The 17,444-nt window shown below is 40.1% G+C and overlaps 2 protein-coding genes across 4 annotated transcripts in view; one reads left to right on the forward strand and one right to left on the reverse strand.

The window, feature by feature from the left end:
* Window positions 1-8,342, reverse strand: part of LOC117296145 (fibrillin-2-like) — a 73,742-nt gene extending 65,400 nt beyond the window's left edge. Inside the window, exon 1 of one of the 2 annotated variants that reach the window (XM_033779024.1) lies at window positions 8,130-8,342. The gene's annotated coding sequence lies outside the window, so the exon portion shown is untranslated. Of the gene's footprint in view, window positions 1-2,078; window positions 2,518-8,129 lie in introns of those variants that run through there. The other variant, XM_033779025.1, reaches the window with a different exon arrangement.
* A 2,819-nt stretch (window positions 8,343-11,161) lies between these two features.
* Window positions 11,162-16,790, forward strand: LOC117295991 (tRNA modification GTPase GTPBP3, mitochondrial-like). 2 transcript variants are annotated; one of them, XM_033778820.1, is made up of 8 exons: window positions 11,162-11,221; window positions 11,806-12,492; window positions 13,146-13,299; window positions 13,484-13,556; window positions 14,074-14,217; window positions 15,260-15,425; window positions 15,758-16,144; window positions 16,545-16,790. In XM_033778820.1, exons 2-8 carry the CDS (start codon window positions 11,825-11,827, stop codon window positions 16,768-16,770), a joined length of 1,818 nt encoding a protein of 605 aa, XP_033634711.1. In that variant the 5' UTR covers window positions 11,162-11,221; window positions 11,806-11,824; the 3' UTR covers window positions 16,771-16,790. The 2 variants fall into 2 exon arrangements, with proteins under 2 accessions (XP_033634711.1, XP_033634710.1); XM_033778819.1 differs by having other exon boundaries at window positions 11,179-11,221; window positions 11,777-12,492.
* The last annotated feature ends 654 nt before the right edge of the window (window positions 16,791-17,444 follow it).

Genomic DNA, 17,444 nt, shown 5'->3' on the forward strand with positions numbered 1-17,444 from the left:
GAAAAGTTAATTTATACCCGATTGATTTTGTTTATTTACAAAAATTACCTTTTGACAGATTCACAGTTTGGCTTTAGACGTAACCGCTCGAATGATCTAGCTACATCTTTTGTTGTTAATAAATTGTATAATGATCTAGATGTAAACCATTTTTCAGTTGGTATTTTTTTGGACTTATCTAAAGCATTTGATACAGTTAACCATGCTATCTTGATGCGTAAATTAGAACATTATGGTGTCTGAGGAATAGCGCTTGACTTGTTTAAAAGTTACTTATGTAATAGATCCCAATATGTTTTGTACAATTCTGTAAAATCTACTGAACGGCCTATTACTTGCGGTGTACCTCAAGGCTCCGTTCTGGGTCCCTTATTATTTATCTTGTACATTAATGACATCTGCAATACATCAGAAACAATTTCATTTTGTTTGTTTGCAGATGACACAAGTTTGTTGTATTCAGATAAAAATGTAGACTTAGCTGTGCAGAACCTTAATATTGAGCTCAGGGTAATCACTTCTTGGCTTTTAGCAAATAAATTATGTATAAACGTTCTCAAATCAAATCATATTATATTTTGTGCTAGCCAGTTCAAGTACACTCAGTCTGTTCCTTTAATTCTAAATAATGCCAATCTTGAGGTTAAGGGTACTAAATTTCAGGGAATTCATATTGATGAAAATTTGACTTGGAAGAAGCATAATTATTGGCACTATAGCAGTTAAAATATCTAGAAATATAGGTATAATGAATCGGCTTAAAAATTTCCTTCCCTGTAGCATATTACTGACCTTGTACAACTCTTTTATTTTACCTTATCTTTATTACGCAATTTTGATATGGGGAAGTCCAACTCTTAAATGTAATAAACTTCTCACTCTTCAGAAACGTGCAGTTCGGGTTATTTCCAAAGCGGACTGTTGTGAGCACTCTGGGCCTCTCTTTTGTAATTTAAAACTGTTAAAATTCGTTGACCTTTATCATCTTAACTTAGGAAAGTTTATGTATAAATATATGAATAATCTTTTACCTGCTTGTTTCAACTCCAGTTTTACACTTACCTCAAACATCCACTCCTATTATACCCGTAGCGCTGCTAGGAAAAATCTGTATGTTAACTATCGTAGAACCTCGTTGTCTAAAAATGGTGTTGTCCAGCGTGGCACTTTGTTTTGGAATAGTCTGGATGACTCTTTTAAATCATTGCGTACTCTCTCAACTTTTACCAAAAAACTTAAAACTTGTTTTCTTAATGAATACTAAGATTCTGATGTTATTTTTGTATGTAGAAATTGTAACGGCTTTATTTTCTGTCTTACACCTGTCAATTTTGTCCTGTTAGTTTTGTCCTGTATTTTTAATGTCTGTCTGTTTTTTTGGTTTGTCTGTTCATAGGCTGGGGAACAAAAGCTGTGCTTCTCCCCGGACCTAGATGTTGCCTTTTGTTTATTGTTTCATCTTTTAATATATTTTATATTTACTTTTATTTTGTCCATATTACTCTGTATTATACACTATTTGCAACATTGAATAAACGTTTATATCTATCTATCTATCTATTTATATACCATGTTAATTTTCCCGGAAGGGCCATGGTTCGCTATCTGACTGGTTAAACACAAGAAGTCGCCCATATTGAGGTAGCCATGAAACCACATGTTGCTATTACGATAACGGTTGTGAAGAAAGAAAAAAAAAACCTAAAAGCCAATAGACATCACAAAAGATGTAGCATATTCCAAGATGCAAATTAATCAAAATTACTCTAAAGACAAAGGTGGGGGTCTTGTGGGTCAAGTGCAATACTTCGACGAGAGCCTATTCAAATCGCAACAAACAAACTTTTGATGAAGACAACTGCATTTTTCGACTGAACTATTGTTGAAGATCTGTACATGAATCAACTTTACACCAAGAAACTTTTAAGATTTTTCTCTAAACACGCGAGTTCAGAGCGTGGAGGAAGACTACCTCCACACATAGAGCAGTACAGCTCTATGCTCCAAGGAGATAGTAATAGTCTTCCTACAAGCTCCGAAGATGACTACAGGCAGACAGTAATTTTTTGTGCTCTCACCTCAGATAAAGGTTCGGCGCTCCTCTCACCCACTGACGGTTGTGACACCACAAAGTTGACAGACGGACTTTGCAAAAAAAGTCTTTGACGGCTGGAGCGGAGATAAAGACGGTAGAATCTCTGGCATTCCTGCCTGGAGGCAGACACCAACCTTATTATCTCCCTCCAAAGACAATGCAATTACAGGTGGCAATGTGAAGCCAGAACTTCATTCACTTCATTGATGGCATTATACACACACGCATACTGAGGAGTGTAAATTCAAAAAGAAACTCCCATCATAGAGCTAGTTCGCTTCGTGACCTTCGTTTCGTCAAAAGGTAATCACACTATTCCGAAATGGGTCGTTGTTATCAGGTTAGACCTGGGAATTTAGAAAAATGCATCCCCCGCGGTGACAATGTCGCGCACATGTAAATAAGTCACACACTGCACATTCAGCAAAATGAAAAACCCATTTCCTGATGGTAGAGTTATCTCCACAATGCACGAGTGGAAACTGGAATTTTTACAGGCAAGCTAACTGTAACACAAAGCGATAAGTTGATATTCAGTGCTTTGAGTATGATACCTTTTGCACAGAACGTCTGTACTTTCCCCCGTAACAAAAAAAAAGAAACAACATTCACAATAGATGCATTGAACCACAAGTCAAATACACCAGGACAAAACATCCAGGACTTGTCAAGTGGAAAATGTTGCTATAAAAATATTGTTTCAAGTAGAGTATGAATTGAAAAAGTGGCATTTCAATTCTAAAGAACCCGAATAGTACGTCTAGCAAAATGCTTTGTCCCACGTATACGTAGATTTCGTGAGAGAATTGGATTCGTAACAACCGATAGCCGATGCTAAATAGATCAGAAAACACTTTTAACCTTAAAAAGTTTGGTAAAGGCTTCGACATGGCGCGAAAAATGGACGTGGCCACCAAAGTACAAAATATGACAATAACAACACATGGTATGGTGATATGGTTCGACACGCAAGCATTGGATGTGCTGGTCACACCATAGACAATAAACACCATAGACAGAATATTAATGGTGTGATGTGTGCTTTTTTAGTGTTTGCTTTATCACAGTGAAAATACCTGAAACTTTCACGAATTCCATGGCGAACCATGTGTGAACAAAATCCATATAACTCGGGTGGGATTCGAACCCACTATGCGTTTGTCATGCTAGAGCATGTCTTCCATTATATCACCGAGCTATAGCCGTATGCAAACCAGACTAAACAAGCAGAGGAAGGAATAATGTACAAGTAGGCCTACATGACGTACACGAGGTCCTTGGATACACAGTGCAGTATCAACACACTACACATTTCTTGGTCTTAGTGATGGCACTCTTTCAAGCAAGTCTTCCTTAGTGGGCCGTTGCTTTCTGTCCATGTACATATACCTCGAATCAGTAGCACACTTTTATAGAGCTACCGAAATAACCAAAATCTTCAAAATCCCAACTCATTTAATCAACCTGGACATTTTGTCACCACAAATCGAATCTCTCAAAACTTTCAGAATGTCTTTATTGTACAAAGAGCTCACTTACTGCTCCTCTCCTTTATGCGCAATGAGACTATACAACAATACAAAGCACAGACAACCTTCCCGCCAGGGGTTTAGCTGATTTGTATAACCATGGAGGAAGAAAATAACAAGGTGTCCAAATGTGCCGATAGTGTTAATTGAAAAACATGGGCTACGCAAACATTCCGTACCACATGTCACCTGCGAGTGGATAAAAGAATGTGTATTGGCTCAAAACAGTGCACCCATGGAGGTAGATGTGCACCCACAGGTATCTCGACACCCACTATCCTCTCACCAGCAAAGGCACCCAGTCAAAAAAGAACATTCATCACATCAATGGTTTGGGAAGAGTAATTGCATCCCTGTTATTTAGAATTCGTTGAAAAGTGACAAGATAGGCCCTACTTGTGCTGTTTGCCTCGCCTACCGCTGACAATCCATGACCAGTTTCCAAAACGCTCTGCCCTTACTCTGGATCAAACATGGAGCTTAAAGGGCCAACGCGGCGAAAATTCAGTCCCGCTTATCTTCTATTTTAACCATCCCAACCAATCACATCCCATCCTCACTTGCAGCTTTCTACAGATGGTTCTAAATTATCTAGTCTCAATTTGTATTACGGTGACAAGGTCGTATTCAATAATATGTGTTATAGCTCTTCAAATGGTGTTAGCTGGGAAGATCTGGAAATTAAGTGTCCAAATTGAAAAATGGGGTGTCCAAATTGATAAATAGAGTGTCCAAATTGAAAAATAGGGTGCCCAAATTGCTCACTTATTAAAATTACATGACAGAATACTCCTCAAGGTTAAATCCAATCTTCAAACACCTTGATTGAACTAAATGACACACAGATGGTCTGACTAGATATACACTGGCCCGAACACGCCCCTCCAGAGTCGCTTAAGCCGAAAATATTGCTGGAAAATGGTCTGCTAAGCAGAAATACCAGGATACCAGTCACAATTTGTACATGTGACATGATGGTTTGGTTGGTTACCTAATTCTGGTAAGCATAATTTTGTTGTGCTAAGCTACTTTTTGTGCCCAAAGCAGCTCTTTAAAAATAGGTATTACGATAGTTGATTTCAGCATAGCTCGGCAAGAAAAGCCAATAGGTGGTTTTCCATGTCTCACTATAGAGAAAAAGGTCTCACAGTAAAACCCACATGCTGTCCGTTGATCTTTGAGGACCCAAGCTCAGTTGATGACCCTGGCTTCGTCACAAATCCTGCAAACTTCTCACCATCAAGGCGATGTTTACCACGACCGAATAATTTGCAAAAACATTTACTGACATTGAGTTTCTTTTTCGTTCAAGAAAGAAAATATGAAATACAAGAAAGCTGCGCGTGGATAGAGTCAAGGACAAACGTATAAAAAGGGCACCGCTGCTGCGTAACTGGAGATCAGTTATTAATCCAACGAAATTGCCGCGCAGATGGCCGTGCACTTGACCGCGATGACTCCGCGCAGAAGAAATAATTGTTGAGCTTAAACAACTTGGTTTTAAAGCCACTGGACACTATTGGTAATTGTCAAAGCCCAGTCTTCTCACTTGATGTATCCCAACATATGCATAAAATAGCAAACCTGTAAAAATTTGGGCTCATCTGGTCATCGAATTTGCATTGTGTACCTTCAGATGCATAACACAACGATTCAGCCGAAGTCTCATAATTATATTCTTTCTCAAAAACTACGTTACTTCTGAGGGAGCCGTTTCTCGCAAAGTTTTATACTATCAACAGCTCTCCATTGCTTGTTATACCACGTAAGTTTTTACGCTAACAATTATTTTGAGTAATTACCAAAGGTGTCCTGTGCCTTTAAACACACAGCTGAAAGAACTATTTGTTGTGCTAAAAAACTTGGTTTTTAAGTTGAGAAAAATGTAATTGCTTACTATTACAACTTGGATGAGATTACTGCGTGGGAACAACAGGGGTTATAAACGAATCGAATGATGTCAAAATCAATTTACTTCTAGGAAAACAACCGTTCATTCTTTTTTCATGATGGGACAAAGGTAACTCACATCGCAATGGTAAAAGCTTGTGTTGTTCTTGACAGGAACGCGTTAACTTAATTTTACAGGAAGTCACAATTAGGTTCAAATCCCGTTCTAGTCATTTTCTCATAGACATACGAGTCATGTTGGACAGTTCCATACAATGTGTATGCTTACAATGAGTCGAAAATGTGCCTGAGCAAATTAATGTTTAAAGATGCTATGTCAGATTTTTTGCCCCAAACATTAAAAAATATATTTTTTTGAGTGAATGGTATTTCAAAGAGTATCACCTGCTCTAACGAAAAAAAGTTTAACTTTTACTTTTAATGGTCAGGAACCACGACAAAAATTTAAAACGTTTCTTATAAAATACACAAGAATTGGTCACGTGATATATTGTCGGGATCCCGACAAAAACAAATGTTGAGCACTTTATTTCACTGCTACTTATAATTGGCGGACTTTTTCGAGCAATGGCTCAAATGAAAGCTTGTAACTTTCTCGACCCCCATCAAAACACCTATTGAAATTTAAATCAAAATTTTTGGGTCAAATCGGCCAAACATCTGACATAGCATATGGATTTGCACCATTGCGTCACACAAGCCTATCCACCGGAGCTGCAGGTAACATAGCATGCCTGTCGCTTTGCTTAACGGTAGCCTAGGCTATGTCTATGAAGCATAAACCTTGCCTAATGATTGCACTGTATGTAAAACGGCTGCTTAGGCTATACTGCATGGCTTAATCAAAATACTAACAAGTTCTGTATAATTGAATTCACATGAAGCACATGATGATGCACCGACGACCAACACACTCTGAACACGGGTTGAGACAACCATGTGCATGTTCGCACCATGGAGGAAGAACTCCATGTTCGCGCTAAGGGTCAAAATAAGCAATACATAAAACGTGATTCCTTTAGCTAATAACTATAAGCCCACCAATAAATCTAAACCTAATCACAAGTGCCATAGTGGAAAGTTTCCCCAGAAAATATTGTCTCTCCATGATGAAGAAATCATGGGTTAACACTGGTCCCATGGCAGACGCATTTCAGAAAGTTGGCCTTGAGTCTGTCCCGAGGATTGTCAAAATCTTCAACAGCTGCAAAAAACATAAACAAAAGGAAGGCTAGGTTTGCCCATGGAGCAATAAACTAGTAATTTTACTCCATTGTTCACAAACCAGATCCGGATTTTGTTGATGGAAGAAAGGAGGGAAAATTGTCACTGTGTTGGTATGGTCAGTCAGCCCATAGAGCTATAGCTCTCGTCAGCCTACGGCCAGACAAGGGGTGCAGTGATATTATTGTTCACGCTGCTTGCTGTGTGAGATTCAACACAGCGAAAGGATTCACAAGTGACTGTGAACAGGGGGGTCCAAGATTGAGCATAGGACCGCACAGAGATCCCGTTTGCCCATTTTGCGGTCTTTTACAAAAGCCACCATAACCAGATTATAGCTGTGTGTGGTGGGAATGTGGTCTCCTACCATAATAATGGCTTAGCCAGATGACTTGCGAATCGTTGTTTTTGGCTTCTCACCATTGGTTAGTTCCGAAATAGGAAACTGATGGTTGAAGATTTTTTTTGGATGCCCAAGCAACAACTTTCGAACAAAGACCAGCAAGCAAAAGGAATACTGCAGGTTACTTCCAGTTACAAAAGTTCTATGGTTTGGGGAAGAACATCGTTAAAAGAATTGATATCTCTTTGTATTAGACTGTTTGAACATACCATGATGGGAGAAAGACCAGCTGACCAGTGAGTAAGGGCATAGAGTAAAGACATAAGGGCAAGGCTAATTTACAACACCACAATTGCCCTGTCCTAATTGATATTCCAGACGTTGACACACAACAGCAATGAACTAAGCGCTACTCAAGTACTGTTCCCTTCTTTACTTAAATCACAAAACATCTATATCCTAAATGATATTTACTTAATTTCTGTTTTCCCAACATCAGCAAGCAAAGACTTCTTGCAAACTTGCAAAGCAAGACTTCTTGCAAACTTGCAAAGCAAGACTTCTTGCAAACTCGAAAGCGTAAACCCAAACACAGCAACAATAAACCACGCGTTCCTATGGCGAGTAAGGTCTGGTCTATATAATCAGCAAACAAGTGTTCCTCATTCTCATTCCTTGCTCTATGCTCATTCCAATGCAAATAAAACATTTTGACCCTGAATCACTGTAATGCAGACATTCCAAGCCCAGCCAAATGTAATGTATACCGGGACTAATAGTTAATGCAAGCATTCATGTTTAAAGTGCGGTGTTACAACCATTGAGGGGGAAAATAGTGTCCATTTCCCTTTCTGCATGTTTCAACCGTATGTGATTGCATTAAGTTACCATTAAAACCCTATACTATAATCTCACTCGACTTGGATTTCAAATCTAAACAATGAACTAGCGATAACAGACACACTTGGTAAACATGAACTCCTTTGACATTTCTGGCTAAGTTTCCAAAGAAACAAGTTTCACTTACCAATTATTTGACTCCAACTTTCCCGGAAGCTTTTACCACACAAGGCTCTCGATCCTCCAACAACGGCTACCCTCCTCACAACTGAGGTCCCTTGGAGGATTAAAGTCCCAACCGCAGAGAGGCAAGTCAAATTCCTTCTGGAACAATTAAAGTCAAATGCAAGGAGCTCGCCTAACCGACCCGACCCGGTCTTGTCACTGCGAGCTTCTGCTATTACTAGCAGAAAGAAAGCAACCTTTACACCCGACTAATAAATTTTAAGGAAGGAAGTTGCCTTTTTATCAGGGTATACTTTTTTTCCCCAGGACTGTCAACAGCAAGGAAGTAAAGCACGCGCACCCATTGGGGGTCCCACTCAGCATTGGCCAATGCAGATAATCTTAGTTGGTGGATGGACAATGATTCTGTGGCGGCAGTGTGTATAGGGATTTTGACCAATCACCAGTCACAAAGTGCCACGCCTCATCTCAGATTTCGGGGCCTAATTCTTTGGAAGAGGGGTTCGCTCGGGGGGGGGGGGGGATCCCAATGTACAATTCTTTGAGATTGTGCAGACATTCAAATTCTCCTGGAGAGGGCAGCTCGCAAGGTTATCTTCACATGGCGAGGAATTTTCTGTTTACGTTGACATACTTTTGAGGATCTCAAAATTAGTGGCAAGTGATGACGTAAGAAACCTGGTCGTTGTCCCCATTACCTGTCCAGATGGTTTACCATCGACCAACCCAAGCAACCCATGAGCAACCCAACCAGAGGGAAAGGAGATGTGTGAGAATGAAAGAAAATCTGCCAGTACCAGAAATAAAACGTAACTTAAAAACTTTACTTCCAAAACCCCTGTCTGCACAACTTTACATTGCACATGCAATGACCTCGTCTTATTACTGATGAGAGTCATGTGGTTCGACCTTTGACCTAATGTGCTGACGCAGTTCCTTTTACCATAATAACATTAACATTATCGAGGGGGAAATGTATTAGGCACTGAGCTATTTTGCAGTAAAGTCCGTCCTAAATACACAAACAGCTCCAAAAGGAGATGTCTTCTTATCTTAAAAGCAGTCTTGAGTGATGGTCTGCTCCTTGCTCTATGGTCAGCCCACTCAGTGGAGCAAGGACACCGTTATTATTCAAGAGCCAGTATAGCCCGAAAACAGCAGCCCGTTTCTTCATACAAAATTTGTTATTGGAAGACAACCTGCTTTTGTATACATTGTGTTAACGGGGTCTCAGAACCCTATTCAGTTGCCACTCGGCTCAAGTGTTGATCGTAATTGGACGAACCATTGGAGAACGCTCCTTTGTCCTCTCACCTTTTTTTGGCTGCAGACCACATAGCTGGACTGCATTAGGAGCATAGAAAAGATGTGATGCTCCCCTCTCATTGTAAAATCCTCTTTTTTCAGAGCAAGGACATCCCCTGGTTTGTTTGTCTTGTTGTTTGCGTAACTCAGCAGCCCCTCCCCAGGATGGCTGAGGACAATGTATGGTGGATGTCTATAGGCTATAATAGGATTTTTCTTTTTTTTTGGGGGGGGGGGGGAGGGGGATGTATTCGTGTGGGGCAGGGAGCTTACATGGATGTGGACTCAATTCAATTCACTGGTTCGAAACTCACATTATTCCATACTTCAGGAAAATTACGAAGAAAGACGTAAGAAAAACATGAATTTACTAGAAGGCCTAACTTGTACATTTTGGCACCCACTGAGCACACAAACCTTCCACCGTCCAACCATACCCTTGTCTAGATGCTGAACAGGCTTTGACAAGTAGCTGGATAGATGTAGAACATGCATTAAAGACACTGGACACATTTGATTGTCAAAGACCAGTCTTCTCACTTGGTGTATCTCAACGTATGTATAAAATAGCAAACCTGTGAAAATTTGAGCTCAATTGGTTGTCAAAGTTGCGAGATAATGAAAGAAAAAACACCCTTGTCCCACCAAGTTGTGTGCCTTCAGATGCTTGATTTCGATATTAACTCAAATTCTAAAACTGAGGTCTCGAAATCAAATTCGTGGAAAATTACTTCTTTCTCTAAAACTATGTTACTTCAGAGGGAGCCGTTTCTCACAATGCTTTTTACTATCAACCTCTCCCCATTACTCGTTACCAAGTAAGGTTTTATGCTAATAATTATTTTAAGTAATTACCAATAGTGTCCACTGCCTTAAAGTCAGACTTACACAATATATAAGAAGCCGAGGCTTTTGGTGAGACGCCTGATGGACGGTTAACAGAACGTATGAACAAGAATAACGGACCAGAAAGTTAAAAAAAACCAAACCAGAAATTATTATATTTTTTTCGCAGTGCTTGAAAGGCTTTTTGCAGTAGACTATCCCAATTCCATAATGGCAAACTGGAGTATTTATTGCTTAATAGGGCTTACTCAATTTCACATAACAAGTATATGCCCCATAAAGTAACATTTTAAAAGGACGCAAATCATTGTAAATGTATGGACAAGAAACCGAATTGACAACAAAAGGAAACCACCAAAATAGGACTAGACAAACTCAGTTCTAGCCCCTGAATCCGAAGGTCACATTATAAAATCCCGCTCTAGTCAAATGGCTTTGTTAAAAAAAAATGAAAAACAAGCTTTACAGACTGAATTTAAAGATTAAACTTCTAACAAATAAAATGAATTTCACAAAAGCAAGGGATAGGACTTTTAAGACGGAGTGGAAACTGTGCACGAGGAACATCTTGCTCTGTGGTTTACTAATAGACGAGTATTTTTGGCTGTGAGACGCAAAACAAGTAAAACGATTTGTTTCATATTTATTTGGCCATTATAAGACACAACACACCGACCATGGGGGTGTATACATGTAATAGTAAGGAAGGAAGTTTGGAAGTTTGTGGATGAGGGCGCCCTCTTGCGGTAAACATTTCGTTTTTGAGTAGACTAAGGCCGTGTCCGAAACGGCGACTTCGGCTACAGCTACGTCTAGATCAGCGCGTCTACCAGTGTTGAAGAATAGGCAGACGCGCGCGATCTAGCCGTAGCTGTAGCCGAAGTCGCCGTTTCGGACACGGCCTAACTTCTCAGGCGCAAGGAACCCGGGCTGAAATATCGAGTAAGTTAGTGTGCTATTTACTACATTTAGTATGTTTTTTTATCGCATACGGACTTATCGTACTTTTGAGGATGTTGACTTGTTGTTTTACATATTATGGATTGGTTTCTTTGGGATATTTTGGGGGGACAAATTGTCACACGCTTTTTTACGGGGATGCTGTACAGACTGGATCCCCATGCCTCGCCGTAGTTACAACATCTACATAAACAAAGCACCAGTCTATTTGCAACATTGCGCAACAATGTCACGTTTTTGGCCTGGACATTGCCTTGGGGTTCTTTGAAATGGTCCAATTAAAACCAAAATGCCCTCATAAAGGTGCCTTGTAGTTTCAAGAAGAAAACGCATTGGTGCCCTTGCCCTTTCAAAATTAGCATCAACAAGCATGCATACACAACTCAGCAACTTAAACTTAAACTTCTGCAGTTGAATTTTTGAAGTGAATGAAGGATTTTTAAATTGAAATGGTTCGTCATCTCTATTAAGAGAAGGGCTAGTTCTAGGCTACTGAAAAACAATTGATGCCATATTTTACAATGTTGAACCATGGAGGTTGAACATCTCTTTATACCCCATTACAGATTGACAACCATACACATCATGTATAAATGTTGGTTAGGGTGGATCCAATTATGGAGTTCAAAGCACAGCTATTATCCCTGGAGGACATTACATAAGAGTGTTTCTTCAACGAGTTACCATGACAACTCATCTGCAAGATACTTGGCTTCAGGATGTGCACATTTTTCAGTAAGAACTCTTCAGCAATCTTGTATTCCGAGACGAGATCGCCACTTTTGGACTCCAAGCCAATTGTGCTGCGCAAGACGGTATCATACGACAAAGCAGCACCCAAGTAAAAAATGTTTGAGATCAACAGTGTACAGGAATCTTCGGACGATGTGCAAATCTTCTATGATACAATCCGCAGATACAATATTTGCCCTGTCGTCCGGTCAGGGAAACTGTGGTGTCGCCGTTGTTCGTGTTTCTGGTCCAAAAACTCCCGATGCATTGTTACAAGTAGTCAAAGCAAAACGTCTGCCAACGGCTAAGATGGTGAATTTAACGAAACTCTACAACCCAGCTGATGGAGAGGCTGTTGACAAAGGACTTGTAGTCTGGTTTCCAGGTCCTCAGAGTTTCACAGGTGAAGACGTGTGTGAGTTTCATGTGCACGGTGGACCAGCCGTTGTGACTGCAATGCATTCAGTTCTTGGTAACATCAAAGGTCTTAGGCCAGCAGAACCCGGTGAATTCACCAAGCGGTACGTATTACACAATCGCAGCTGCCACTCAAATCCCTGGACTCACTTTAAAAAAACTTCTTTCAGGAAAGAATGGGCAAGGAAATAATGAAAGAAAAAAACACCCTTCAGTAGTAGTCCAGTCTAATTTCTATACCATCCGCCCTGGTAATAAATAAAAAATTTCAGAACTGAGAAGTCTCCCGAACCTCCGATTTTGTACTCCGCGGCAGTAGAATAAAGCAAGACAGTTCCCTAAGAACAACTCTACCTGGCAAGTAGATACACACATGGTGTTACCGCAAACCAAATATACATTGATACCTCACCATGCAATGCCTCAAATCCTATATTATAAAAACACCCTTGTTGCTCATTTTTGGGGCTTTCATATGCCTGAGAAAGACGTGTGCTTTCAGATGCCTGAGATTAAAACATTTTTATTGGGAAATTTCTCAAATACGACGTTATTTTAGAGGGAGTAATTTCTCACAATGTTTTATACTAGATCAACAGCTCTTCATTACTCGTGACCAAGTAAGTTTTTACGCCAGTATATATTTTGAGTAATTTCCAAACAGGTCCAGTGCCTTAAATACTGTAGAATAAGTCAACCTGAAACCTAATCCCAAAGGATATAATTGAAATTTTCCTTCTCTTCTTCTTGATGTCAGTGCTTTTTTGAACGGTAAGCTGGACCTGACGGAAGTGGAAGGCTTGGGAGATTTGATTCATGCTGAGACTGAGGCGCAGAGAAGACAAGCCCTGAGGCAGATGGATGGAGATCTCAGCAAGATGTACAGCTCCTGGAGAACACAGCTCCTTAGAGTAAGAGTTAACAGTATTTCAGAAACTATGCTTCATGGTATTTCATTTTTATTTATGGTTGTGAATTTAAGGACTCTCAAAAAGCGAACTTAATCACTGTACTATCCAAGAACACTGCTGAGAGAAGGAAGATTCAGCTAAAGAAAAGCTCTTTATAAGAAACGTGTATTATTTTAATTTTCAGTGTGTGGCTCACGTTGAGGCTTTCATAGACTTCAGCGAGGATGAGAACATTGAAGAAGGTGTCTTGGATAAAGGTAAAGAAACAACACATTCTACTTGAAGATATATAGTCTTATTAATATGAGTCATTTCAGCTAAAACAAAAATGGCCATCTTATTCTGTTGACCCATTGCACTGATGACACACACGGCTACTGTATCCTACAATCTGCCATTACAGGCATCAAGTTGAATGTAAAGAGATGGTGAGCGTGTATTTCTTGCACATAAAGTAGCTAAGCACAACAAAATTATGCTTAACAGAGTAAGGTTACCAACCAAAACACCATGACACATGTAGAATTTGTGACTGGTATCCTGCTCATTTTTGCTTAGCCGGAAATTGTTAAATTCTATGAAACTGGGTCCAGGGGTGGATTTCACAAAGAGTTAAGACTAGTCTTATCTCGAGTTAAAACGAGTTACTCGTCCTAATCTGGGACTAGCCGTAAGTTTTGCAAACCTCATTTAGAGTCCTAGGACTAGTCCCAAGTTAGGACTGTCGATGTTAAATCCACCCCAGGACTCGCAGTCTGTTTGACCTCCTTGCAGCTCAGGATGGAGTGAATCAGCTTCTTAGTGAGATCCAGTCCCATCTTAACGACAATCGCTGTGGGGAGAGGCTGAGGAGCGGTGTCCAGGTGGCCATTATCGGTCGACCGAACGTCGGCAAAAGCTCGCTGCTGAATCTATTGTGTAGGTAAAACAAGGTTTATAGTGTAATGCTAGATTTTGCTTTGGTACAATTTGGCAACAAATGATTCACTGATAGTGGACAATTTAACGTGTATGGCTCTCTGGCCACAGGTGGCAGTTTATCATTAAGTACTAGTCCGTTGATGTGTACATAACGCCCTCTATTGAAATGTGCTTAAAGCGTCTTGTTTAAAGATCAGTTTCAGTGCTGTAACAAAGTGGTTACAAATCCTGGCTAGGATGATAGGTAAAAAACAAGAATGAAATTTAACAACTTGGGGGAGGAAAACCGAGAGTGTCATTCTAATTCTAATATTAAAAATTAGCAACTGTGCAGGAGACCGGTGTGTTATGGTCGCGCAGTCTCGAAGTTCTAGTTCTCGAAGTTCTCGCGATAGCCTAGTCATCGGGATGTAGGTTCAAATCCCGGTCACTTGACTTATTGCTTCTTTTAACCCGGTGTGCAAAAAGGAAGCTGTATTCTGTTGGATTAGCTTGAGGTTGTCTGCTCCCCAGGCAGTTGAGAAAGTTTGAAGAATGGTTTAATATGTCTAGTTAAAGCCATTGGACCCTTTCGGTACAGACAAAAAAATAAAAGTTCACAGATTTACAAATAACTTACAGGGTTTACAGAAGGTAGTTGTGAAAGACTTCCCTTGAAATATTATTCCATGAAATGCTTTACTTTTTGAGAAAACAGTAAAACAATATCAATTCTCGCTAGCGAGAATTACGGATTTATTTTAAACACATGTCATGACACGGCGAAACGCGCGGATACACGGGTGGGTTTCCCTTTATTTTCTCCCGACTCCGATCACCGATTGAGCCTAAATTTTCACAGGTTTGTTATTTGACATAGAAGTTGTGATACACGAAGTGTGGGCCTTGGACAATACTGTTTACCGAAAGGGTCCAATGGCTTTAAGAGATGAGGTTGTACAGTGCCTTGGTTTAGTTAATAGGATATGTGCGCTATAAAAGAGCCCATTATTACAAGTGTTAAATTAATGACATGTGGAAATGCTCTTTTATTATGAAGGTCAGCGTCCAGCGGCCATCGTCACCCCTATAGCAGGTACCACGAGAGATGTGATAGAGTCTGCAGTTAACATCGGTGGCTACCCGGTGCTTCTTCTTGACACTGCTGGTCTTCGAGAAACAAATGATATGGTGGAACAAGAAGGAGTCCGTAGGGCTAAACAGAGGTTGGTGTCTTTTATGGTGAATCAGATTTCATGTGTGTTTTAGTTTGATGCGTTTGGTACCTGCTGTCACCTCGCTAAAGGTGAAAGTTAACCGAATTCTGAAAAATCTATTCTGCTGTAGTAGAATATATAGCAAGACAATTTCTCAAAAGCACTAAATCTACCAAGCAAGCAGATATACACATTGCATTACCGCAAACCAAATATACAATGATACCTCACCATGCATTGCCTCAAATCCCATATTAAGTGATTAAGGTTCGCTTTTTCCAAGAGTCGTTGGCTTCACAATCAGTAAAATAAATTGTTCTCTGTTTTTTCTTGTTACACAGGGCGGATACCGCAGACATAAGAGTTGTGATGATGGAGGCACGAGACATCCTTGACGATATACCCAAGACTTTATCCACCGATGGTCTCCACGACAACTCAATAGATTCCGTCTTAAAAAAGCAACTTCGAGACACATTAATAATTTCTGAGACATCGGAAAGGATGTCTGAAGACATGAGAGAAGCAGAGTTCGAGGACACACTTCTTGTGATTAACAAATCGGATCTTGTCCATGATGCAGAAAAGATCATACGCTTGGAATTTTTTGTAAGAAAACACAATGAAGAGAGGACGAAGGAGCAGGTCTCCGTCTGCTTGATGTCCTGTGAAACCAAGGATGGTGTTGACGACCTCCTTGAGATTTTGAGAGGAAAAGTTCAAACTCTGTAAGTTAAACGAGTTGTCCCCTATACAATCTCTTTCAAAAGTTCTATATCTGATAAAAGTAAATTCATACAAAACACCTTCTGGATATACATGTATACTCAATAAAAGTTCAGAGAGAAAAGCCTTCCACAGCTCTAGGTTCTTTTTTGTGCATTACACAACGTGCGGGACCAAAGGCTTTAGGTCTCATCTAAAGGATGAAGCAATAATGGTTAAGGGTCTTGCTTGAAGGACACATGTGTCAAGCCCAGGACACAAACCCACACTCTGCTGATCAGAAACACCAAAGCTTGAGTCCAGTGCACTTGACTGCTCAGCCACAAGACACCATGATGAGATTCAAACTCAATATCTTGCAAGAGATATAAAATCACCACCTATTTCTACTTTTTTTCACAGATGTGGTAATCCACTCGTGGGGAACCCTAGCCTAACGCAATCTCGTCACCGTAGCAACCTCAAGGGATGCGTTGCTTCACTGGAGGCGTTCTCCGATCAGCAAGACCTGGTTATGGCTGCAGAGCAGCTACGGATTGCGCTGAGGTACCTCGGCAAGATTACTGGAAGTGTAGGTGTGGAGGAGATCCTTAATGTTGTGTTTCAAGATTTTTGCATCGGTAAATGATGAATGGACTCGTATTGAATTTGTGATGAGACATTTAAAACATTTTATTAGAGATCGCCTAAGATCACAAGGCCAACGGTCACTTCAAGGCGAGGGCTACACCTAACTAATTTGGGCTGTCGACCCAATTCAACTGCCACCAGGGGCACGCTGCCACCTTTTCCTGGGGCTGAAACAGAATTATCCCCGTCACAGTTTGTATGGATGTAGGCATGGGTATCATCCACTAGGAGCCTTGCTGCTAGAGCAGAATACACTACCAACTTTTTACAAAGCAATTATGAAAATCAAGATGAAACGGTTTTGAGTTAAATAAATCGTTTATTTATTAAAGTCAATAAAGCTCATTTGGTATAAAGCTGTTACCTTGCCCATGAGAAACATTTCTTTCTTAAATGCTGCCATGTTCTGGAAATATTTCGATTGGAATCTGGTGTTAATAACAAAAAATGACTACTAATAACATTACTTTACCTTTAATAACATACTGAGTATTATAAACATCTAATAGCTATAAATGTACAAACAAAGACACCCTTTAAATACAATAAAATCTCTTTAAAGCCCAGTTCATACTTCCTGCGAATGGGATAGCAACGAATAGTTCACATCAGTTGAAATGAGCTCAACTCCTGCGAAACATTCGCAGCCAAAACGGCCAAGTGAAGTCAAAA

The sequence above is a fragment of the Asterias rubens genome, chromosome 10 (genome assembly GCF_902459465.1).
Source record: "Asterias rubens chromosome 10, eAstRub1.3, whole genome shotgun sequence".
Taxonomy (NCBI): domain Eukaryota; kingdom Metazoa; phylum Echinodermata; class Asteroidea; order Forcipulatida; family Asteriidae; genus Asterias; species Asterias rubens.

What these genes read in the sequence shown, in the direction of transcription:
- LOC117295991 (XM_033778820.1), top strand. Translation starts at nt 11,825, where the DNA reads ATGTATAAATGTTGGTTAGGGTGGATCCAATTATGGAGTTCAAAGCAC. An exon ending in GGAGAACACAGCTCCTTAGA is followed by an intron (nt 13,300 to 13,483) that starts GTAAGAGTTAAC and finishes TTTAATTTTCAG; the next exon opens with TGTGTGGCTCACGTTGAGGC. An exon ending in CTCGCTGCTGAATCTATTGT is followed by an intron (nt 14,218 to 15,259) that starts GTAGGTAAAACA and finishes TTTATTATGAAG; the next exon opens with GTCAGCGTCCAGCGGCCATC.